This window comes from Gossypium hirsutum, chromosome A13, assembly GCF_007990345.1.
Source record: "Gossypium hirsutum isolate 1008001.06 chromosome A13, Gossypium_hirsutum_v2.1, whole genome shotgun sequence".
NCBI classification, from domain to species: domain Eukaryota; kingdom Viridiplantae; phylum Streptophyta; class Magnoliopsida; order Malvales; family Malvaceae; genus Gossypium; species Gossypium hirsutum.
Window position 1 is genome coordinate 23,169,633 of NC_053436.1, and position 27,388 is coordinate 23,197,020.

At 36.3% G+C, this 27,388-nt stretch overlaps 1 protein-coding gene across 1 annotated transcript; it reads left to right on the forward strand.

The window, feature by feature from the left end:
- The first annotated feature begins 21,673 nt into the window (after nucleotides 1-21,673).
- Nucleotides 21,674-22,950, forward strand: LOC107894855 (transcription factor MYB16). The gene is made up of 3 exons (XM_016820047.2): nucleotides 21,674-21,903; nucleotides 22,025-22,154; nucleotides 22,226-22,950. Exons 1-3 carry the CDS (start codon nucleotides 21,762-21,764, stop codon nucleotides 22,893-22,895), a joined length of 942 nt encoding a protein of 313 aa, XP_016675536.1. The 5' UTR covers nucleotides 21,674-21,761; the 3' UTR covers nucleotides 22,896-22,950.
- Nucleotides 22,951-27,388: the final 4,438 nt, after the last annotated feature.

Genomic DNA, 27,388 nt, shown 5'->3' on the forward strand with positions numbered 1-27,388 from the left:
TATACAAAATGAATCACCAAATCACTATAAGCCAACCCAGTTGGACAAATTAATAATGATATAATTAATCAAAAGACGAAGTCCCCATACATGCCATAAACTCAAAATAATTGTGTTCACTTATACCCAAATGATAGCATAATAGTGTGATAACATCTCCGGCAGTCTCCAACTCGAGCTAGCTAAATTAACCTATAAAACATGGGAAAGAAAGGGGAGTAAGCTTCAAAGCTTAGTAAGTTCATATGCGAATAATATACAACTATTAATATTCATTTACTTTATCCATCCGTAATGATACTATTATTACAATTTGCATTAAATCCCCATGATTATCACTTACTTATTCATACTGCTTACTGTTTTATCATACAAACACTAATTGTATGTCTTGGCATTAGACTAGCAACCATAATCTCCCCATTATAGCATATCACATTATTAGCAAGTTATTTCAACTCACTTAACAACATGCACATCATTTAGGAGTAATCATAATTTTCACATATAGCTTTACAATCTTTCACATATCTATTGAATCACAACTTAAGTATATACATCGTATTATATCACAATTCAATTAGGCTCATAAGCCCAACACATGATTATATTTCAATTCTTATCATATATCCATTCATCATAAATGTAGATATTTAGTCACAAGATTATCAATATTTCACAGCATAACTTTCTCGTGTGCATTCTTACCACATATTCATCATTTACCAAATTCACTTCACATGAGTTCTGTGTACATACCTGTACCGCTCTTAATATAGTCGCATGCTTTTTTATTCTTAATATACACGTTGAAATACAATTTAAGCATATAAACATATTAGATCACATTTCAATTCGGCCCAAAATCCTAACATGTAATCATCATTTATATTTATCATATATTCAACATCACAAGTGTAGACACTGTCAATCACAATGGATAATAAACAATTATTTTCACAATAATCATGAATTTACAATTATAGGATTACGTACATTCCTGTTCACTCATAGTAATTTCATTCCAATATTCATCTTTGATTTACCCGTTGAACCACATGGAATACTATCGTATAAACGGGAAGCTTGCACATAGTGCTTCATACGTAACCACATGCTACCTCATATCACATATCACACATTGCTTGCTCTCGAGCTAATCACGGGCCTACTCACACAAGCTAACAGTCAGGGCATAGCTATACGTACTGCTCACACAAGCTGACAGGTACCCGCAACACATGCCGAGCTAGTCGGCCACCGGTAGGACGTACATGACTAGCACCCGGATTCACATAGTCATATATACACATAATCTCATGAACTCATAATTACATAGTTCCTAGTGACATGTCACATTGTATCCTAAATTATTCCTAAGGTTCAAACGGGATTTTTCTCGATATCACATATTCGTCGAACTCATTCACAATGTCATTCTCATTGACCATAATATCGTTCATACACTCATTATAAAAGTGAAACATAGAAATTCATACATTAATAAAGCATTAAAACATGATACAATACTTCATTATTTACACATGAACTTACCTCGACACCAAAATGGCAAAAAGGGACCTAACCGTCAATTTCTCGTTTTTGCTTGTTCTAGGCTCGAATCTCATTTTCTTTGATCTCTAACATCACATTTAGCCACTTATTAGTCCCATTATTCAATGTGACCCAAAAATCATACTATGGTAAAATTACATTTTTACCCCTAAACTTTTTCATATTTACACTTTTACCCCTAGGCTCGTAAAATGATTTTCATTCAATTTCTTTTCAAATTTATGACAAATTTTATAACCTTTTCAAATTAGTCCTTTTTAGCATTTTCACCGAAAATCACTAAGCAAAAGTTGTTTCTCCAACCATAACCATGCATAATCTACCATTAAACATAAAAATACACAAGTTTCTAACATGGGTCAAACTATAGACCTTCATCATAACTCAAATAAATGGTAGAAATAGGTAGATCATGTTACAAGGATTTCAAAAACGTGAAAATCATTAAAAACAGGACAAGAACGGACTTACTATGGAGCTTAGAAAGCTTGAACAAAACCTTAGCCATGGTGGTCTTCAAAATTTCGGCCAAAGGGTTGAAGATGACCAAAATTTGGCTTTTATTTTGTTTATTTAATCATTTAATTACTAAATGACCAAAATTTGGCTCCAATCTCACCTATTTCATGTCCATTTTTTGTCCAACAAATTGACCAATGGTATAATTAGCATTTAAAGACCTCCAATTTAAAATTTCATAATAATTGGACACCTCTAGCATATAGAACTCAAGTTTTTCACTTTTTACAATTTAGTCCTTTTGACTAAATTGAGTGCCCAAACGTTAAAATTTTCGAACAAAATTTTCACAAAACAATTCCATAGAATTGTATACAATAAAAACATATTAAAAATAAATTTTACTATGTCAGATTTGTGGTCCCAAAACCACTGTTCTAACTAGGCCCAAAATCGGGCTGTTACAAATATGTGAACCCTTTATTTGAACTATGCGAACCCTATATTGCATAAGAACCCTAAACATTGTTACATGCAAACTTTACATATTACAAATATGTGAATGCTTCATGTTGTTACATGCGAACCTATGTGTCTATATATGTGAACCATGCTTATGCAAATCGTAGTATATGAACCCTATAGATTAATATGTGAACCCTAACATGAATAGGTGTGCGAGCCGTTACATGCAAATTACTTACATTGTGAACCCTACTTGTTTGAAATCCTAGGTGCGAACCCTGCTTGTATGAACCCCTAGGTGTGCACCCTACCTGAGCGAACCCTTAAGTGTGCAAACTATATGTGTAACCCCTGTAAGTGCAAACTCTACTTATGTATGTATTAGCCAAACTAAGCATGTTAAATAACATGAGGATGTTGTATATGTCATATTATTTTAATTCGCGTAAATTAATTACTTATGTGAAATTGATGAGAATAAATGCATGAACAGTTGTCATTATATAATTAGTTTAAGATATCAAATGTAGCATCAATTGAAGATAAATAGCATAATATGCTAAGTAAATGTGCATAATTATATGAAAACAGGTATGAAGGACAAAAGGGTTTCGTAAGAGATAGTGACAATTTAAGTCCACACCGAAAGACAATACTACACGGGGTAGGCGGCAATGCCATCAAAACTAGATTAAAACCAGCATGGAAGTTTTAAAAAGCCGTAAAAGTTGAGCAATTGAGATGGTAAGTTATTGTAGTAAAAGTCATCATCATAGATGACAAGTTAACGACATCTTCATCGTGAGATTCGGGATGGTTAGTTATTGATATGTGTTTTGGAGTGTTGAGCAATGCTTGAGGGTGGATAGGATGGATAGGTGGGAAACTAAAATTATAGTTGCATCGCATCATAAGTACAACCTGTATATGCATGGATTTATTTTATATTTATTATATTATGCTTAATTTGCTATTATGTAATGAATTGAATGCTTCACTGTCTGTACGATTATATCTGCCGGTTTAAAAATTAAACTCACACTAAACTTTCATAAGCTCACTTTCTTTTTTTTCTTTAACTCTCGAGTAGCGCAGAGAACTAAGTCTCAGAATGGCATCGAAGGAACATCAGATTAGCAACTTATTTTTCTACATATTTAAAAGTTTTCATTAATTTTTTCTGTAATCGTATTATTTTTGGGTTGTAATTATTAATTATTCTTGCTTTTATATCTTAGGTTTGGGATTGTTTAGCTCATCTATATTCAGCATGTTAATTATTACTTTGATATTTGCACGCTATTCGATTTAGAAAACTATTATTTTAAATGTTTTCCTTTACTTTACAAAATACTTAAAGTTTTTATAAATATTTTCATGAAAACCTTAATCGTTTTCAAAATGCACAATAACAATATCATACTTAAATGTCTAAGAAAAGTCAGCTTAATGAATGAATGTTGTTCTAAAAGCAAAATATCTATTTCCATACAATCCAATGCAAGAAAAATAATGGATTTATAGGATCACTTTGGTGATAAAATGTAATGCACTATTTTTGATGAAGCACAAGATTTTCAGATAAAAAGTTTGCAAAAAAGTTGTTAGTACGTTCTGGATGAATTACTCATTGCAAATAAATTGCCCATACTCGGTCATATCCTCCCACCCCAAGCAATGCAATATGACATGCTTATAACAGGTCAATACGAAAGCAATAGAGATGCTTATCATGTATTCAATTTAATAGTATTAATAGGCATGTTGAACATGCAATCAGTAATATAGAGGTAGTAGGCATGTATTGTTCACATATCATGCATATAACGATAATAATTCAGTCACTCAAAGCATATATTCCAAATATACATATTATCAGCGATTCAATTGAGAGTAATAAAATTCTAAAAATAGTTCGGGGACTATACAGGGACTAAATTGCACTATTCACAAAATTCTAGGCATAATTTTAAAATAGAGGTCACACAACCGTGTGGCTAGGCTGTGTGAGAGGGTTAAGGCCATGTGGAAGGGTTACATGGTTGTGTAGTATAATGTGGTCGTGTGTGAAACACTAATTTACCCTACAGAAGAGACATGACCGTGTGGCAGGCCATGTAATAGGTTGAGGACGTATGGTTCACTGATCATGATTTTGTGTGTGATAAGTTTTATAAATTTATAATGAATCCTTCTTGAAACTAACTATTATCACGATGAAGGCAAGTGTACCTATCGAACAGTAGTATAGCTTCAGCAAGACCGGATTGTCGAACCTAAAGGAACTAAAAGGACTAATAATGACTGTCTTTTTATTATCTAGCCTAAGAATAATGGGGTTTGTTTTAACTAATTAATTAACTAAACTAAGAATTCACAGAAAATAGAATTGGGGAATTACTTTTGGAAAAATGATTGAATTAAGACAATACCTAAGCAAAAATCCACCTAGACTTCACTTGTTATTTGACTCTGAATCGGATGATTTATTCATTTGACTTGATCCGTAGAAATCCCTAAGTTATATTATTATCCCTCTCGAGACTAACTATGTCTAACCCTAGGTTGAATAATTGAAATCTCTTTCTAATTAACTCCCTAGCGTTGCATTAACTCTATCTATGGATCCCTTTATTAGGTTTCACTCTAATCCGACAAAATCTTGTCACCCTATCTCTAGGCGCGCAACCAACTCCGCTTAATTATGACAAATGTACTCTTAGACAGGGTCTATTCCTCCCTTGAATAAGAGCTTAACTTGAACCAATATCCTGGAATATCAAAAAAAGAATTAAGAACACATAATTAAGAACAAGTCAAATATTTATCATACAATTCAAATAATAATAACAAGATCTGTCTTAGGTTTCATTCCCCTTATGTATTTAGGGTTTTAGTTCATAACTAAAAAGGTAAACATCTCAAAAGAATAATGAATACAAAACATAAAGAAAAACCCAAAACTCCTGAAGGGAAATTGAGGGGAGATCTTCAGTCATGATCATGAATCTGACTTCTGAGATGGATCAATCGGCTTTCCTTGAACAGTTCCCTGCTTCCCTCTCTGTATGTCCTTTTTCCTCCTCCTATAGGGTGTATGTATAGGCTTTGGAATGCCTAAGAACCCTCAAAATTGGCCTTTTTTGAGTTGGACTAAACTTGGGCTCGGCAGGGACATGCCCGTGTGACATGCCTGTGTGAGATTGCTTAAGGCCGTGGTCAAGCCTGTTAAATAGGCACGGGTGCGTGGTCCACCCGTGTGAGTCGTGCTTCAATTTTTCCAAATTGACACGGCCATGTGGTCTGCCCATGTGAGGAGGTCCAGGCCGTGTTGATTTTGTATTTTGGCTCATTTTCTCCATTTTGGCCCGTTTCTCGTTCCTTTCACTCTCCTATGCTCATCTAAGTATAAAACATTAAATTAAGGCATTAGGAGCATCGAATTCACCAATTTTAAGGAAAATTCATCCATAAAATGTGCTAAGCATGGGATAAAAATATGTATGAATTACGGTTTATCATTCACAAAGTCCCTAAATCTATAGGTAAACATGATCGTATGGTGGACTTGTGGTCCACACGCTTGTATGAGAGATTGTATGACCCTAATCCTACACACAATCAGACAAACCTTTCACCATAGGTTTGATCAACGTTCCTCACGATTGATTTTGATTCAATTCACCTAGATACGTTTCTTCAAATGACATTTACACCCAAATTAATAATTGGTGTCAAGATTTTGACAATATTATCTAAATATTTGGGCAAGAACCATAAAATATTGATTAATCAAATGAAATATTTATGTCGGATAGTAATATTACGAAAATACGAGATCTAATCATCGGAATGAGGTGTACTTATCGCTTCTTGGCAAGGACATAGATGGTATTGATAAAACTAATAGAAGAATGATTGAATAGGGGATGAGTTGATTCAGAAAAGTATTCAATAGTTATTAGGATGAAAATATGGTGTAAAGAGAAGAAAAAAAAATAAATAGAGAAGAAATAGAAAGATAGAGAGCAAATTCTATTAGGATTTGAAAATGGACAATACGAAAATCTAATTTGGAAAAGAAGAGAAAAAGATGCTGAAATTCTAATTCTATAGAATTTTGAGGAAGGGTAAGATATGAATTCTAATTAGGAAAGAATTGGTTAAATTTCTAGGGTTTGTAAACCCTAGGGGAGGCACATACAATTTACCCAGTATTTTCCAAAATTGAAATTAAAATGAAAGGGGAGGAAGGACTCAAACTTGGGTCTTTTGGGAAGGGCTCTAGTGCTTTAACCATTGAGTCTATAGCTCATTTCTTTGCAAAATTCAAACACCTAACCCTATATAAATTTTGGGGCGATAATTTCGGTGTTTAAATAAGGCTTTTCCAAAAATTAAAAGAAATGAGGGGAAGGGGACACGAACCTTGGATTTTAAGAAGGATGCACTAAGGCCTAAGCATTTAGTCTATGTCTTATTTCTTGGTTATTTTAGACACTTAATTGTTTGTATTTTGGGGCATATTGTTCGAAATCATGAAATTAAAAAGGGGAAGAGTAGCTCGAACCTAAGATCACAAAGGAAGGGAGCTAACTCTTAACGGTTGAACCTCAAGCTCATTTCTTGCTCAATCTTATTTCTTAACCATATATATTTATTTCGGGGTGTAACTTTACCCTAGTTTGCCAAAAATAATAAAATGAGAGGAAGGGAGCCTAACACTTAACCATTAAGCCTGAAGCCTATTTCTTATTTAACAATCATACAATGATAATTTTATACATTGAGACGTGACCCCTCTTGGTTTCACAAACCTGACAAAATATGGCACTCCAAACCCGATCGGGACGGACCGACCCAAATCTAGAACATTACGTTATTCACTTACGTGACCTTCGTACAACCACCAATCACACCACACAAATTTATATACATTCATATTCATCAATCATATAGTTCAAGATAAACATAAAAACTCTAAAAAAACATGTTTTTGTAGCATTACTCTTGATCGACCAATATTAGGGGAGAAATCATCATTTAACATTCAACATAAGTAACATTCCTAATTCATCAATTAGATCATATGTATAGTATAAAAAAATTTAATAAGGACAATAATTGAAAGGACATACCTGAACTGATAAGTAAAACTCATTTTTTAAAGGCAAAGTTTAAGGACTAAATCATAAATTTAGTAAAATATATAGTAAAACCTTTTTTGTAAAATCGAGAGTAAAATTATGGAATTATCCATATAAGACTTAATCATGCAAGTTTTCAAGTCATGTCATAGCATTTAAGCACTCCAATTGTATAGCATACAGATCAGGACTCAATTGCAAAGATAACAAAACATGGCCAAAACCTACACATGACACATTGACACTTATCCACACATACTAGTTTGTGTTTTTATGCCAAATTTCCTATTCTAACATATCGTATATCATACATAGATCGCACAAATCATGCTCAATTACACTAAAACATATAGTAACATGCTTTAACACTCTAACCAATTAGCTATACTAGCATGTAAACCTAAAGTCACAATATATATTACTCAACATGTCTAATTTGCATCTTATACATTTCTAAGGGCATTATAGGTTCATTGTAACACTCCTTACCCATGTCTGACACCGGGATAGGATACGAGGCATTCCTAACTTATTCATAAGCGTATAAACTTTTTCGAGTCGTAAAAAAAATTCAAACAAATTAATAACCTTTCAAAATTTCACCTTTAGAATTCTAATGTGGGTCTACAAGGCCTAAAATATACTTAGAAACCAATTCGGGAACAATCCGGATCTCTTAAAGATATTTGGAAATTTTCACTAAAGATAGGGGCACACGCCTATGTAGGAGGTGACACGCCCGTGTGATCGGCTTGACATGGCCGTGTTGGTGACTCATGTGGCCCACACAACCTGATGTCTATCGGGACATGTAACAACCCGATTTTGGGCCTAGTCAGAACAGTGGTTTCGGGACCACTATTTCGAGGTTAGAGAAAATTATTTTAGTATTATTTTATGTGTTATAATATAATTTTATAAGTGCATGTAAATTTTGGTAAGTTAATTTTAGCAATTTCTAGTCCAATTTCGAAAAAGGACTAAATCGCGTAAAAGGTAAAAGTTGTGTTTTAATACCTAAAGGTGTTAAATTACCTTGTATCTTAAATTGGGGGTATTTAAAGTGAAATTAGGCCATTGAAAGTGTGATGGCCGGCCATGGGAGACAAAATTGTTGAAAAGTCAAAATTAGGTGAAATTTAGTCACCAATTTTGACTAGTTTTATTATTAACAAATCAAAAAGAAAAAGCTATCATTTTTCTCTTCTCCTTCACCGAAATATGCAGCAAAGAAAGGGTTTTGAAGCTGGAAAATTTTAGCAACATATTTCCCTTGCTTGTAAGTGATTTTAATGTCTTTGCTTGATGATTTTTACATTTTTGGAACCCCTAAAGCATGAGCTTTCATAAGAGGGGACTATTTTGCAAAATGATGAAGAGTCTAGGGTTTTGCCATGAGAGTAAATGTGTTGTTTTCTGTGTTTTTATGGAAGATTATGAGTCCTAGTTGTCTAATAAACAACTTTTGTGAAAGAAATTGCATGAAAACACCTTAAAAAAGGGCTAGATTGCTAAGTTGTAAAATGAGTTGTAATGTGTAAAATAGTTGAAATTATGAGTTTCTATAGTTATGAAAATGGTTCATCTAGACTCAAGGAGTAAAGAAATGTGATAAAAATTATTTTACGAGCATTGGGGCAAAAGTGCAAATATGCAAAAGTTTAGGGGTCAAAATGAAAATTTGTAATAATATGATTTTTAGACCCATATGAATATTGTGACTGATTGGTAGGCTAAATGTGATATTATAGATCAAGGAAATCGAGATTTGGACCTAGAACGGAAAGAAATCGAATAAGGGATGATTATGTCCTTTTCACCTTTGTGGTATCGAGGTAAGTTCGTAAGTAAACAATACCATGCTATACATGTATTTAAATGTTATCATTACATGAATTGTACAGATATTAAGTGTATGTGATTAATAGAAATATGATAAGACAAAGCCTGAATAGACGAGGAAAAATCTCGTTTGAACCTTAGGAACAGAATAGGATACGAGTGACATGTCACTAGGAATTTTGAGTCTAGATGACTAGCTTGAGAGTGAGCATTGAAATTTCATGAGATATGAGGTAGCTTTAGCTACAATTGAGGCACTTATGTGCAAAGGCTTTTCCGAGTATCCAATTAGTATTCCAAGTGTTCAAAGGGTAATCCGAGGAAAGAGTTGATGATGGTCCCAATGAGGTAAGTCATTGGTGAGTATGCACTTGAGTTATGTTACGAGTTGTGCAAGTATGTATACTAAGCCTATGAGAATGCCTTGATATGTGATGATCTATGATGCATAATATGTGTTCTTACCATGATGGATGAAATGATGTTGTATTAATTTTGTGAACAATGATCATGAATGAGTAACTTAGCCTTGACAGATTTGAGTTACTGCAGTAGTGTAATTTTTAAAATACACTAAAAAAAGTAGAGAATGAGTTAGAGGCAGAATAAAATATGGGATTAAAGCTTAATGAGTCTATTTTACATGAAATAAACAGGGGAAGAAAAAGAAATCTATATTGTGTGATATTTGAATTCTTGTAAAACAGGGTCTGAATGAATTCGAGATCCCCTGTTCTGACTTTATAAATTCACCATAAATTTTAAAAAAATTATTAAGAGTCATAACTTACATTCATGGATTCCTTATTGAGTCTATTTTTAAGGAAAACAAACAGAATGGTCATTGGAATTCTGTACAGGGAGAAATTCGGTTCGTAGTGCACAAGGGTCAGAGTAGTCCTACCCTGAAACAGGGGAGACTTTAACTAATAAACTATACTAAATGGCTTGACCAAAAATTCTAGAAATTTTATGGAAGAAAGATAAGTGAGTCTAGTTTCAGAGAAAATTTATGAAACTTAATTCAGAGTTTCGTAGCTCCAGAGATAAATAATTTAGTGACTATTGCACAGGAAAACAGCTTGTCATGAACTTGAGAATATGTTGTAAACATTGATAAAACAAGTTAATAAGTTGCTTATTGTTTTCATATGAACTTACTAAGCGAAAGCTTACCCCCCTTCTTTCCCATGTTCTCTAGGGTTTCCAGGTTTGTTCGGGTTGGAGTTCGTCGGAGATATTATCACACTGTCAAGCTAACGCTATTGGGGTAGTGATTTCAAGTACTTTGAGTCTATGGCATGTATAGGAGTTTAAATATTAGAGTATGTGATATGGCTTTGACCATATGTGTTTGCCTATTTTGATTATGGGATTGTAAATTCATTTTAATCTCGGTTGGGTCCCGAACCACTCCGGATGTATGTTTTGGGCCTCATAAGCCCGTATATGGGACAGATTGTATGTGAAAAGAAAAGTTTTTAATTATTTGAGATTTCATGGCCCTGTTTAGTATAGAAGTGTTAGTAAAAGTCAGGTAGCACCTCGAACCCTGTCCCGGCGTCGGATGCGAGCGAGGGGTGTTACAGGACACGCTCGTGTCCCTATACCGTGCGATAATTTTTAGCTCAAGGTGCAGTGGTTTTCACACGGCTTGGCACAGGCCTATATGCCTAGCTCGTGTCTTCCTACATGGCCTCGACACGCCCGTGTCTTAGCCCGTGTCCAAAAATTGGGGCATTCTATTTCTGACATCATCATAACCAAAAAGTCACACAGCAATGGCTCACGCCCGTGTGTTAGGCTGTATCCTCCACACGGCTGAGACACACGGTCGTGTCTCTACCCGTGTGAATATTACCATGCATTCTGACTTAAAATTTTTAGATGCAGGGGACACACGGCGGGACTACATGCCCGTGGGGCTAATCGTGTGTCACTCACGGCCTAGACACACGCTCGTGTGTCTACCCGTGTCAACAATATAAGGCTATTTTTCAAGCCTCATTGCCACCTTTGCTTACCCATTTACATACTAAAACCAACCAATACTAAAGCCAACATATTTTCTATAATCAATTCAACTACAATAGACATTCATGCAATCATGGAAATGCATTTTTTATAAACTCAAAATAAATGTTAGCCATCATTCAAGACTTAATGCAAAGTGTGAGATTTACCCCAAGCCAATTCATTTGGTAAATGCTCAAGACACAAAATGATAAAGTCTAGTCCTTACACATGCCATAATTCAAAAATATAAATCCAACTATACCGAGTGATTCGGATGATAGTGTGATCGATATCTCTGACATTCGATGATCCTTAGGCTAATTAGGCAGCACTGTAAGAAAAATGGAAAGGAAGAGGGAGTAAGCATAAAAGCTTAGTAAGTTGCATATAAATGAATATACAACAACAATTTCACCCATGATCAACATATTCATAACCCAGATGTAGGCAGAGATGTAACTTACTCATCACCAACCGTACAAGTCTCATAATATAATATGTATATTGAGCTCATATCTCGTACGTACCAATTAGGTACCTGTACCATTCACAACACAGTTATACTTTTCTTATCAACTCAAAACATAACATCCATTGTTGAACCATTTGGAGTACCACCAGATATTCATTAAACCTCGAATATCGGTAAGGTGTCGATGCCATGTCCCAGACATGGTCTTACACTGGCTCATATTTCAAGTCGATGCTATGTCCCAAACATGGTCTTACACTGACCATCATCTCGTAGCCGATGCATGTCCCAGACATGTCTTACACTAGTTTACGTCTCGAGGCTGATGCATGTCCCAGACATGTCTTACACTAGCACTCGTCTCAGTGCCGATGCCATGTCCAAGACATGGTCTTACACTAGCTTCCACAATGTGGCCAATGCATGTTCCAGACATGTCTTACACTAGTACACACAAGTGACCCAATTATTACAGCGTGAATGTCCGGTCTACTTCCTAAGGTTCCAACAGAAATTCTATTATCTCAATTATCATTATCAATCAATTTATGCTATATCGATTCAATGTCAATTCAAACAAATATATCAATAACATAGTGATATTATTTGCATACAACTTACCTCGGATTACAAAATGCACATGATTAATCGGTTTGCTTGGCTTTCCCCCAGTCAAGGTTCGGATTTGACAACTCTTGATCTATAATAGTAAAATACACTCATTTAGTCACTAATCACAATTAGGCAATCAAAAATTCACATCCTTGGTAAAATGACCATTTTGCCCCTAGTCTTTGGCAAAATGACCATTTTTGCCCCTGGCTCGAAAATCGATTTTTATCAAATTCCTTTGTATCTCAAGCCTAGCCGAACCCTTTTCTCTCTTATAGCAACTTCAAAATCTCACTATTTCACATATTTATCCCTTAGTTCACAACTTAAGCAAAAATAGTCCCTTTGGGTGTTTTTATGCTAACACCTCTCACAAAAGTTGTTTAGGACTCTTCTAAGACTCATATTCTTCCATAAAATTTCATAAACTAACATGAACATTTACATAGTGAAGCCCTAGACTTATTACCATTTTGCAAAATACTACTCTTATTTGAAAACCCATGACACAAGCATGCAAAAAATGTAAAAATCATCAAGAAAATCATCAAGATCACTTACATTATGAGAGGAATAAGTTGTTGCAAATTTTTAGTTTTCAAACCTCCATATTTGCTGATATTTTTTGTAGAGAGAAGAGATGGAGAAGAATAAAAATGCTAGACAGGCTTTAGGCATCATTTTATCACCAAATCATGACATCACTTACCTAAACTGACTATTTGTTTAAAATTCATCTCATGGCCGACCAAGCTACTTCCTAAGGGTCTATTTGCGCTTTAAAGACCCCCGATTTAAGTCTTCTAGCTAATTGACACATTTGGGCGCTAATTTGCAACTTTTGTCTTTTATACGATTTAGTCTTTTTTTTTGCAATTGAGCAAGCCATCGCTAAAATTAATTCACCAAATTTTCCATAAACTAATATTAACATGCTATGACCCTAAAATAATAATAAAATAATTTATTCAACTCTGGTTTTGTGGTCCCGAGACCACTATTCTGATTAGGCCCTAAGTCGGGATGTTACATTTCTCTCGCTTGGGGATTTTCGTCCCCGAAAATCTTACCAGTGAATAGATTTGGGTACTGGTCTCTCATAGTCTCCTCGGTTTCCCATGTGGCTTCCTCGACTCCATGTCTATGCGACAAAACCTTCATGAGTGCTATACTCTTATTTCTCAACTGTTTGATTTCTCCAGCCAAAATCTTGACCGGTTCTTCTCCGTAGGTCATGTCCGGATGAATCTCAACCTCTATTGGCTCTATCACATGCAAAGGGTCTGATCTATATCGACGTAACATGGACACACCAAACATATCGTGAATCTTTTCTAACTCTGGTGGCAAAACGAAATGGTAGGCAACCGGTCCTACTATCTCGATAACCTTATAAGGTCCTATGAAACGAGGACTCAACTTGCCTCTTTTACCAAATCTGAGGACTTTCCTCCACGGGGAAACTTTCAAAAATACCTTATACCGACTTGAAACTCAAATTCCTTTCATTTCAAATCCACGTAGGGTTTTTGTCTATCCGAGGCGGCCTTCAAGCAGTCATGAATTACTTTTACTTTCTCTTCGGTCTCTTTGACTAAATCGACCCCATGGATCTGTTTTTCTCTCAACTCAGTCCAATAAAAGCCGCTCGACACCTTCGCCCATACAGAGCCTCATAAGGTGTCATCTTCAAACTTGTTTGATAACTGTTATTAAAAGCCAATTCAACCAATGGCAAGTTTTTTTCCCAACTTCCCTGAAATTCGAGAACACAACACCTCAACATGTCTTCTAAAATCTGAATCACTTTTTCCGACTGCCTGTCAGTTTGCGGATGAAATGTCGTGCTAAAGCTCAACTAGGTTCCCAAAGCCTCTTGTAACTTTTTCCAAAATCTCGAGGTAAACATTGGGTCTCTATCTGAAACAATCGACCACGGTACTCCTTGAAGCCTCACAATATCGGAAATATATAAGTCGGCTAGTCTCTTAGAAATGTCTCGTTTCATGCCTGACCACCAATACATTTTCTTAAGGTCGTTGTACATTTTTACACTACCTGGTTGGATGGACAAACAACTATTATGTGCTTCTCTCAGGATCCGTTGAATAAGCTCATCCTTCTTGGGTACACAAACTCTATCTTTAAACATTATACATCCATCGGTATTAATGCAAAAGTCTGACTCAACACCCAACTCGCACTGAGTTTTCTTGGCTTGCAACTCACTATCGTTCTTCTTAGCTTCACAAATCTTTTGTAGAAACCTTGGTTTAGCCCTCAACTTTCTTAAAACAGAACCGTCATCCGATAAAGCCAAATGGGAGTTCATAGCTCTCAATGCACATAAGGATTTTCTGCTTAAAGCATCAGAAACCACGTTCGCCTTTCCCGAATGGTAATCTATCATCTATTCGTAATCCTTTATCAGTTCTAACCATCAACGTTGTAACAAATTCAATTCCTTTTGAGTTATCAAATACTTTAAGCTCTTATGGTCTATGAATACCCAACATTTCTCTCCACAAATGGTGTCTCCAAATCTTCAGCGTAAACACAATGACGACCAACTCCAAATTGTGCGTCAGGTAGTTTTTCTCATGTGGCTTTAGTTCTCTCGAGGCATAGGCTATAACCTTGCCTTCTTGCATGAGCACACACCCTAAACCATTTAAGCTGGCATCGCTATAAATCACGATCTCCTTACCCGACTCCGGTTGCACTAGCACTGGGGGCTTCTATCAACAAAGTCTTTAATTTCTTGAAACTCTGCTGACACTTTTCTGTCCAAACGAACTTGACACCTTTCTGCAACAGTTTCATCATCGGGGTAGCTATCATGGAAAATCCATTTACAAACCGTCTACAGTATCCGGCCAAACCCAAAAAGCTTCGAACTTTCAACACATTCCTTGGCAGTTTCCACTCAACAATAGCCGAGATCTTATTTAGGTCAACTTAGATCCCGTCACCCGGCACAATGTGTCCTAGGAATCTGACCTCCTTAAGCCAAAATTCACTTTTACTAAATTTGGCGTATAAATGTTTGTCTCTCAAGGTTTGTAACACAACTTTCAGATGCTCTACGTGCTCACTATCATCATGTGAATAAATCAATATGTCATCGATAAATACAACGATGAACTTAGCCAGCTATGGCCTGAAAATGCGATTCATCAAATCCATAAACACCGCCGGGGCATTAGTCAGACCAAATGGCATGACAAGGAACTCATAATGCCCGTATCTTGTCCGAAATACAGTCTTCGGAACATCTTGGTCTTTAACCCTTAACTGGTAGTATCCTGACCTCAAGTCAATTTTGGAAAATACCTTGGCTCCCTTTAACTGATCGAACAAATCATCGATCCTTGGTAAAAGATATTTGTTCTTTATTGTTATCTTGTTGAGTTGTCTATAGTCGATGCATAACCTCATCGACCCATCTTTCTTCTTCACAAAAAGTACTGGAGCACCCCACGGGGAATAACTCGGTCTCACGAAACCCTTATCTATTAGCTCTTTCAACTGTGCTTTCAACCCCTTCAACTCTGTTGGAGCCATCCTATACGGAGTGATTGAGATAGGTGTCGTTCCAGGGACTAACTCAATTCCAAACTCAACTTTTCTTACTGGGGGTAATCCGGTAATTCCTCTGGAAGTACATCTCTAAACTCACAAACCACTAGTACTGATTCTATCTTCAACTCAGACACTTAAATATTTAACACAAAAGCTAGGTAAGCCTCAAATCCTTTTCTCAAATACTTCTCAACAGTCAACGACGTTATTACTATTGGCAGATTATCTGACTCATTTAGTCCAACTCGGTGAACACTTCCGTCTTCACATTTCAACTCTACTATCTTTTTCCCACAGTCCACTACAACACTATGAGCAGTTAACCAATCTATCCCAAGGATTACATCAAACTTATTAAACGGCAATAACATCAAGTTAGCCGGAAAACAATGGCCTCTAATTTTCAAAGGGTAATTTCTACACACTTGGTCAACTAATACATACCTGCCTAAAGGGTTAGACACTTTTATCACAAACCCAGTGGACTCTATTATCATGTTCATATAGGATATCAAATCCATAAAAATATAAGAGTGGGTAGATCTTAGGTCAATTAAGGTAACAACAGTTATATCGTGGATAGAAAAAGTACTCGTGATCACATCAGGAGACTCTGCCTCTTTCCGGGCACGTATAGCATAGCTCCTTGCTGGCGCCCTGCCCCCAGACCTCACTGCGGTGTCTCTTGGCACGCCTCTACTACTAGCCCCACTTCCGGGGTTCTTTTGGGGTCTACCCCTCAACAGAGCACTACTTGCCTTCACTTCTTGGTTCCTTTCTCTCTCTTCCATTTCAGGAAAATCAGGAATAAAATGGTCTAGTGACCCACACTTGAAGCAGCCCCTCTCGTTTTCTCGACACTCGCCGAAATGACGTCTCCCACATTGCAGACACCCTGGTCGGTTTGGCCGAGCACTGCCAACACTAGCAACTGAAGTGGTCTGGGCTCTAGATGCCGAATTTTGCTGATTCTTTTTTTCTTCGAATGCCCCACCGAGGCATTTGATTGAGTAGAGAATTCCTTTGATCTTTTGGATGAGCACTGATGTGATTTCCCATCTACCTCTTCTTTGAATCCCGCGACTCAAAAGCCGCTTTCCTCCTCTCCTTAAATAGCTCTTCTGCCTTACAAGCTATCTCCACAAGTGCTACGAACACCTATAACTCTAAAATGCCAACAAACACTCGAATATCCTCACTAAGGCCATCCCCAAACCTTTTACACATCATGGCTTCGGTAGACACGCACTCTTGAGCGTACTTACTAAGTCTCACGAACTCACGCTCATACTTTAATACTGTTATTTGGCCTTGTTTTAATTCTAAAAATTCCTTCCTCTTTTGATCCACAAACCTCTGACTGATATACTTTTTTTGGAACTCTTCTTGGAAGAATTCCCAAGTTACCATCTCTCTCGGTACAACAGACATAAGAGTATTCCACCATTGGTAGGCTGAATCTCGCAGGAGTGACACTACACACTTTATGCACTCCTCAGGCGTGCACGATAGCTCATCAAATACTCTAATGGTATTTTCTAACCAAAACAATGCCCTATCAGAGTCATCATCTATATTAGCTCAAAATTTCTAGACCCCATGCTTTCGAATTTTTTCTACTGGAGGTTTCTCCCTCCTAATCATGTCTGCCCCTTGCGGAGCTACATGGGCATACTGAGGAATTGGGGGAGGTGGGGGAGGTGGAGTGTTCAGATTGCACGAACAAACTCCGTGTACCAGGCATCCATCATTCAGAGGTAAGCTTTTCTAGCCCTTCCACCTTCTCCCATGGTAACGGGCTCACTCTCTACTGGCGCGGTCCCTTCAGCTGGAGCCAGCACGTTACTTTCCATGTCATCCACTGTGGTTCTATCAGGATCCATTCACTATACATAAAAACATAATTTATAATCGTCAGAAATAATCACACTATCAATAATAAAACAAAATTATGGCATGTATAGCTAGACTCATACTTTAGCTAGGTTAGTCCTAGAACCAACTAAACCATAGCTCTAATACCACTAAATGTGACACCCCTTACCCGTGTTTGACACCAAGACAGGATACGAGACATTACTAACTTATTCAAAAGCGTATAATCTTTCTCGAGTCGGAAAAAAAAATCGAACAAATTATTAACCTTTCAAAATTTCGCCTTTACAATTCTAATGTAGGTTTAAAAGGCCTAAAATATACTTAGAAACCAATTTGGGATCAATCCGGATCTCTTAAAGAGCTTTGGAAATTTTCACTAAAGACATGACATGGCTGTGTTGGTGACCCGTGTGGCTCACATGGCCTGATGTCTATCAGGACAAGCCCGTGTCCCTAGCCCGTGCGAAATTTAATTTTTAGTTCAAGGTGTAGTAGTTTTCACACGGCTTGGCACAGGCCCGTGTGCCTAGCACATGTCTTCCCACACGGCCTCGACACGCCCGTGTATTGGCTCGTGTCCAAAAACTGAGGCATTCTATTTCTGACGTCATCATAACCAAAAAGTCACACGGCCATGGCTCACACCTGTGTGCTAGGCCGTGTCCTCCACATGACTAAGACACACGGTCGTGTCTTTGCCCGTCTGAATATTACCATGCATTCTGACTTAAAATTTTTAGATGTAGGGGACACTCGGCCAGACCACAAGCCCGTGGGGCTAACCGTGTGTCACACACGACCTAGACACATGCCCGTGTGTCTACCCTTGTCGACAATATAAGGCTATTTTCCAAGCCTCATTGCCACCTTTGCTTACCTATTTACATACTAAAACCAACCAATACTAAAGCCAACATATTTTCTATAATCAAGTCAACTACAATAGACATTCATGCAATCATGGAAATGCATTTTTTTATAAACTCAAAATGAATGTTAGCCATCATTCAAGGCTTAATGCAAAATGTGAGATTTACCCCAAGCCAATTCATCTGGTAAATGCTCAAGACACAAAATAATAAAGTCTAGTCCCTACACATGCCATAATTCAAAAATATAAATCCAACTATACCAAGTGTTTCGGATGATAGTGTGATTGATATCTCTAACGTCTGATGATCCTTAGGCTAATTAGGCAGCACTGTAAGAAAAATGGAAAGGAAGTGGGAGTAAGCATAAAAGCTTAGTAGGTTGCATATAAATGAATATACAACAACAATTTCACTCATGATCAACATATTAATGACCCAGATGTAGGCATAGATGTAACTTACTCATCACCAACCATACAAGTCACATAATATAATATGTATATTGAGCTCATATCTCGTACGTACCAATTAAGTACCTGTACCATTCACAACACAGTTATACTTTTCTCATTAACTTAAAACATAACATCCACCGTTGAACCATTCGGAGTATCATCGGATATTCATTAAACCTCGAATATAGGTAAGGTGTCGATGCCATGTCCCAGACATGGTCTTACACTGACTATCATCTCGTAGCTGATGCATGTCCCAAACATGTCTTACACTGGCTTACATCTCGAGGCTGATGCATGTCCCAGACATGTCTTACACTAGCACTCGTCTCAGTGTCGGTGCCATGTCCCAGACATAGTCTTACACTAGCTTCCATAATGTGGCCGATGCATGTCCCAGAAATGTCTTACACTAGCACATACAAGTGACCCAATTATTACGGTATGAATGTCCGGTCTACTTCCTAAGGTTCCAACGGAAATTCTATTATCTCAATTATCATTATCAATCAATTCATGCTATATTGATTCAAGGACAATTCAAACAAATATATCAATAACATAGTGATATTATTTACATACAACTTACCTCAGATTACAAAATGCACACGATTAATCAGTTTGCTTGGCTTTCCCTGGGTCAAGGTTCGGATTTGACAACTCTTGATCTATAATAGTAAAATGCACTCATTTAGTCACTAATCACAATTAGGCAATCAAAAATTCACATCCTTGGTAAAATGACCATTTTGCCCCTACGCTCAAAAATTAATTTTTATTGAATTTCTTTGTATCTTAAGCCTAGTCAAACCCTTTTCTCTCTTATAGCAACTTCAAAATCTCACTATTTCACATATTTATCCCTTAGTTCACAACTTATGCAAAAATATTCCCTTTGGGTGTTGTTATGCTAACACCTCTCACAAAAGTTGTTTAGGACTCTTCTAAGATTCATATTCTTTCATAAAATTTCAGAAAATAACATGAACATTCACATAGTGAAGCCCTAAACTTATTACCATTTTTCAAAATGGTCCTCTCATTTGAAAACCCATGACACAAGCACGCCAAAAATGTAAAAATCATCAAGAAAATCATCAAGATCACTTACATTATGAGAGGAATAAGTTGCTGCAAACTTTCAATTTTCAAACCCCCATATTTGCTGATATTTTCGGTGGAGAGAAGAGATGGAGAAGAAGAAAAATGCTAGATAGGCTTTAGGCATCATTTTATCACCAAATCATGACATCACTTACCTAAACTTTTACTATTTGTTTAAAATTCATCTCATGGCCGGTCAAGCTACTTCCTAAGGGTCTATTTCCCTTCAAAGACCCCCAATTTAAGTCTTCTAGCTAATTGACACATTTGGGCACTAATTTGCAGCTTTTGTCTTTTATGCGATTTAGTCCTTTATTTGCAATTAAGCAAGCCATCGCTAAAATTAATTCACCAAATTTTCCATACACTAATATTAACATGCTATGACCCCAAAATAATAATAAAATAATTTATTCAACTCCAGATTTGTGGTCCCGAGACCACTATTCTAACTAGGCCCTAAGTTGGGCTGTTACATTCATACCTTACCATTTGGTCATTTTAATCTTGTCTCAATGTTTAGCAAGTCATTCAAGCACCTATAACAATAATCCACTAAGAAAATGCATATCATCCATCATGCAATGAAAACCTAACAATCATGCGTATTCAAGCTTAAATCCAATTAATCAATCAACAACAAACTCAATTCTTCTAACCCCATTTTTGGGATGTTACACATTATTAGGAAGAAAATGTCTCTTTCTGCATTGAAAACAATATTCATACCAGTCGAGTTATGTTTCAATCAGCACAATTTAGATATTTAAGTATAAAATTGTTTGGGAAGCAATATTCACGTAGAGGTACAAAAAACAAAACAAATGTATGGAAAGCAATATTCATGTGGAGGTAAAAAACAAAACATGTGTATGGGAAGCAATACGTGGGGATCATTAATGTTCACCAAGTAGTTGGACTAATTTATTTACACCTCATTCATGCATTAATTTATAGTTATTCCTCTTGATTTTTGCCTTACGAAAGGGAGAAATTTATTTAAAAGTAAATTATAAAATGTTAAAAGGGGTTAAAAATATAATTTTATTATTGTATTATTTTAAAATTGTTAAAATGATTAATTAAAATTTTATTATTTTGAGGGATAAATAATAATTTCAGAATTTTTTAAAAGTACTAAAATGAAATTTATCATTTTGGATGAGCCCCTTGCCTATATATTCGCTCCATTTCACCCATCACTATTACACTTCACTTTCAACCGTTGTTTCAATTATTGGGTACAAGATTAACGTTCGATTTTGTGCAAAAGAAAAGAAAAATGGGGCGGCGGCTGCCGTTGAATGGCCATAAGGAGGTGGGTTTGAAGAGAGGGCCGTGGACGGCTGAGGAAGACCAAATACTAATGGCTTACATTCAACAGCGTGGCCATGGTAACTGGCGTGCCTTGCCTGAGAAAGCTGGTGATTGTTTAATTATATTATTATTTTCCCACTCTTTAATCTTTATATATTTATATATGTTGTTTGGTTGTAGCTAATGAAATGGATTGAAAAGATTTTTATGGATTTTGTGTATATATAGGACTTAAACGATGTGGAAAGAGCTGTCGATTGAGGTGGATTAATTACCTAAGGCCTGATATCAAAAGAGGAAAGTTTAACTTACAAGAAGAACACACCATTATTCAACTCCATGCCCTTCTTGGAAACAGGTAAAGTATATTTTTTATTAATGTTGCGATTGAGCCAAATCATGCCTGATCATCTTCATGTATTTATTTAGGTGGTCAGCAATGGCAGCTCACTTGCCAAAAAGAACAGACAATGAGATCAAGAACTATTGGAATACGCATCTCAAGAAAAGGCTGATAAAGCTTGGCGTTGATCCCATGACTCACAAGCCTCGTACAGATGCCGCAAGCTTCCCATCTGGTTCAAACTTAACCCACATGGCTCAGTGGGAGAGTGCTCGGCTGGAGGCTGAAGCTAGGTTGGTCCGTGGCTCCAAACAGGTCGTCCCAAACCCCATCCACCCAAAGAACCACCTTACCCTCAATCATAGTCAGCTCAGGCCCAGGTGCCTTGACGTACTCCAAGCATGGCAAGGCGTAGTTGCAGGCATGTTTGCCTTCCCCACCCAGGACCTTGGGTCCCCAACTTCAACGCTTAGGCTCCCTGCCATTGGACTGAATGCCACTAGCTACACAGATTGTGAAATGGGGTTTGATGACAGTTTGAAATACATTGAAAACTCGAACCAAATGAAAGAAATTGAGGAAACAATAACGGATGGCTGCATTGATGAATGGTTTGAGGACTCATTTAGGGTAGGAAATTATGAAAGTGTACCCATGGCTGTCGACGGTAGTAATTGCTGCGGGAGTGTATTCGATTTGGTGAATTCTTCACCATATGGTTTGTCTATGTTATATGATCATAATGTCATGAAATGAAGTTCAACTTTAATGCAAGTTAAGAAAACATTATTCAAAAAGAAAAGTTTAATTATGCTACCAGTCCCTTTACTCTTCACACATTGAAATTTAGTCTCTCTATTTTCAGTTTCATGAATTTAGTCCCTCAACTTTTTTTATTTAATATTTGAAGTTCAATTGATGAAACCGTGAAAACAATTCCGTTAAATTGTGTATTGTTGTCTAGATCTACAAAATAAAATCCTACTAAAAAAATATAAATTTAGTAGATAGCAGTGAGTAGGATTTTATTCACAGAGACAGGTAATAATTTTATTTCTTAAATAAAAACAAGTACAGTAAATATGATTAGGGGTGCCTAGAGAATCAAAAACTAAAATTAAATTTAAAACTTAGCAAAGAAAGCAATAATTAAAATTGAAAGAAAGTTCACAAGTTTAATGATTGATTCAAAAATAATTTTCAATGTTCTTTAATAAATTAGTTATACTTACCAATGTAGTGCATAACAACCAATCTCCCATTACCTTGTTGGCTGTCAATAACCAAGAAGTAGCTCATTCAAATTATTTCTCTTATCAATAAACAACCCTATAACTTAGTGCTTAAGATTTAACTTATAGATAGTATTAATAACGAAGAGACCTAATTCTTACCAACAAATGCACACTAGCGGAGTTTATTTAGATTAGATCGCATGCCCACACAACATAAATTGCATACTTTGACATACACAACCATGCTATTCGTCACTAGTATTACAATTGATTAAACAATAATGGATTTAACTATTCTAATTAACAAGGCAAGTACTCTAAGCAATTAATAGGGCACAATGTTGGGGCTTAAGGCAGGGCGATAGAGCACATGTGTTCGCATGTTAAAAGTTGTGCAATCCACGCTTCGGTACTGTTAGAGGTGTTCATGGGCCGGGCCGGGCCGAGCCGGGCCGAGCCGGGTTCGGGTCAGGCTCAACTAAAAAATCTTGTCTATTTATTGGGCTCAGGCTGGGCCAGGCCCAAAAAATAGGCCTAAAATTTTGGCCAAGCCCGACCCGGATAAAAATAATAAAACTCGGGGCTGGCCCGACCCACCCGTATTATTTTTTTATATTATTTTATATTATTTTTAAATATATATAATAAATCAAAAATACTAAAAACATCAAAATAAATATTTCCCAACAAATTGAAAATAAATTTTAAAAAATATGTAGACTTAAATAACACTAAGATAAATGCAACTTAACAAGCAAATGCTTCTAAAATAATAATAAAAATTAACAAATGCCTTTAAAATAATAAAAAAATTAACAATAAAATAAATTTTATACAATATCCAAACAATAACAACAAAATAGTAGCAGCATAATAGTAAAATGGTAGCAAAATAGGGAGAAAATAACAAGAAAATAACATTTAAAAAAATACAGCTTTTTTTTGTCCTTTAGTGAATTCGGGCCTGGCCTGGCCCGGGCAAAAAATACCTTACCCGAGGCTCGGCCCATTTTTTAAATGGGCCTTATTTTTTTGTCCAAGCCCATTTTTTGAGCCTATATTTTTTCCCAAACCCTCCCACATTTCGGGCGAGCCTTCGAGCCAGGCTGGGTAGCCTGGCCCATGCACACCTCTAGGTACTGGGGCTTTGAGTCGTGTCCCACACATCCTCTTTCGACTATCTGCATTTTTGCTTGGTTTTTCTCCCGTTAGTCCTCGATCTTGTTTCCCACACTCGTATGCACCTAATTAAAGTCATGAAAATAATTTATGGGCATCGAAACCACCAAAAATAATTCCTAGAAAAATAACTCTAAATTGTAGTAAAGAGTGGTAATAGGGTCGAGTCCACAAAGATTGGATGTCGTAATCAACTTTCGTGTTCACTTATGAACAGGATATTTGTCGCGTCAAGGGTCGTGTCACGAGTCGTGCCCATTACTCCAAACGTACCTACAACGAAAATAAACAAGTAAATCGGGGGGTTTGAGAATGTTTAAGAAAGCAAATAATCTAATCAGTTTAAATAAACAATTGATTAATATTGAAAATAAATGTAAATTGGAAATAAATTCAAGATTTTGCAAACAAAAATAATAAGCCTTAGCCTTAGCCTTAGACTCGGTAAATTCAGTGTTAAGAATCGATCCTCGAAAAATTAAACTTCTCCTCCAAACGATAAGCTGGTTATAACAGTTAAGAACGTCCTAACCACCAATTCTTCCTCTCATAGCTGGTCCTGGTACGACATGCAAACCAAGCCTTACCGATTATCTAACCGAAATACACGTGTTCCCGATTCAAGATTCTGGTAGCCTTGTGCTCTGAAGAACCCAACTTGAATTAATGGCCTCAACCGCGTGGGTCGTTTAAACCCGATCACTTCTTCCTTGATTTGTTCTCGAAGATCCAAATATAGCACGGCCGAATCGTTTCTCCAACTGTCAGCAAACACACTTCAACCCAACGTGCACTTTTTGACTTGAAATTGAGTTAACCTTAAGCGATGAGTTGTCAATCCCGATACTTAGGAAAAATATGAATACCAATTGGAAGGATTTTTAGCATGAATACTTATCTCACGATTCCCGACCAGAAAGAACACCGGTCTAAAGCTAAGATGGAATATAGTGTAGCATGGATTTAATCATGCTTGTAGGTTGTGGAAGGTGATTGGATTTGTATGAAAGCTGGTGGAAGTTGGGAAGAAAAAGTACTTGGAAAGCAATTAGGCCAATTTTAAAAGAACAAAGAAATGTAAATGGAACAACAAAATTCCCATGCCCAAGTTGAAAGGAAAAAGAATTTAATTCTATTCAATTCCAAATTGAAGTATGAATGTAAAATTAAGGGGATGCCTTTCTAAAGGACATTAAGGCCCTATTTATATACATCGAGTTTGCTATTTTTGGCCTTAACTAATTTAACATAAAATCAAAATAAAATAAAATAAAATAAAATAAGATTTTTTCCTATTTTTGGCTTTTACAAAGTCGAAAATTCTGATGAGTCCTTGGCTTTTCTCCATATTTTTTATTTGGCCTCATTTTTATTGATTGTGTTTCAATTTGGTCCTTTTCTGTTCATTTTTGTCTCTTAGCGTCCCAATTGCATCCCTGACAAGATTAAAACATAAAAGTACTAATTTAGCAGGGATCAATTCTGAAATAAACCGAATTAAACACAAAATACATGCAAATTAATATGTTATCAAATCCCCCCACTTAGCTCATGCTTGTCCTTAAGCATATTGCTCCTTCAAACACTAGAAATTATTCTTCAATTTATTACAAATCGAACCTCTTTTCCACACCCATAATCAACACAAACAACATAGGCAAAAATAAACAAATGCTCAGAATATATAGTTTAATCAACAAATGTCATAAAATTAAAATATGTGAACTAAATAATTTCACTAAATTGAGTTTGAATCCAAAATTTGCAAGACATTATTAATTAAAAATTGTTTAGACATGGTCAAACCCTTTTATGTGAACTAGGATGACAACCCAAGCACCCTATCCTGGTTACTCAGTTCAAAACACTCTAATTTTTTTTTGAAGGCTTAGTTAGTGGAATATTTGCAAGTTATTGACTTGTCACTCGAACCTTTTTATACGGGATAAAATGACTACCCAAGCACCTTATCCCGGTTACTCTTTGAGGACTAACTCCTCAACCACGTGGACTTGAAAATTCTCGTAGAAAGGCTTTAATCGCTGTCTGTTGACCTTAATTTTTTTTCGGATTCTTCACTTTTAACCTCGACTACACCATGTGGAAACACGTGAGTAACAACAAAAGGCCCTAACAACTTAGTCCGAAGCTTACCTGCAAAAATTCTTAATGTAGGGTTATAAAGTAATACTTTCTGTCCTACCGTAAATTGTTTACGAGTTATCTTTTCGTCATGGTATGCTTTGACCTTATCCTTATAAATTTGAGAACTTTCATATGATTCTCGTCGAATTTCCTCAAGTTCCTGAATATGTAACTTACGATGCTTACCTGTAGCTTTTAACTCCATGTTGCATTGCTTGACTGCCCAAAACGCTTTATGTTCTAGCTCAACAGGAAGATGGCACGGTTTACCAAAAATTAGTCGATAAAGAGACATACCTATGGGTCCTTTATAAGCTGTATGGTACGCCCATAGTGCATCGTTTAGTCGCAAACTCCAGTCTTTTCTATCTAGCTTAACGGTCTTCTCCAAAATCAATTTGATTTCTTGATTCAACATTTTCGCTTGACCGTTTGATTGAGGGTGATAAGCAGTAGCGGCTCATTGTACTACCCCGTATTTTTTCAAAAGTGTGTTGACTACCTTATTACAAAAATGCATTCCACGATCGCTGATTAATGCTCGCGATGTGCCAAATCTGGAAAAAATATAGCTATTTAGAAAATCAATTACTATTTTGACATCAGCATGACGAGTGGCTTTTGCTTCCACCCACTTCGGCACATAGTCCACTACAAGTAAAGTATAGACGTTACCGTATGAAGAGACAA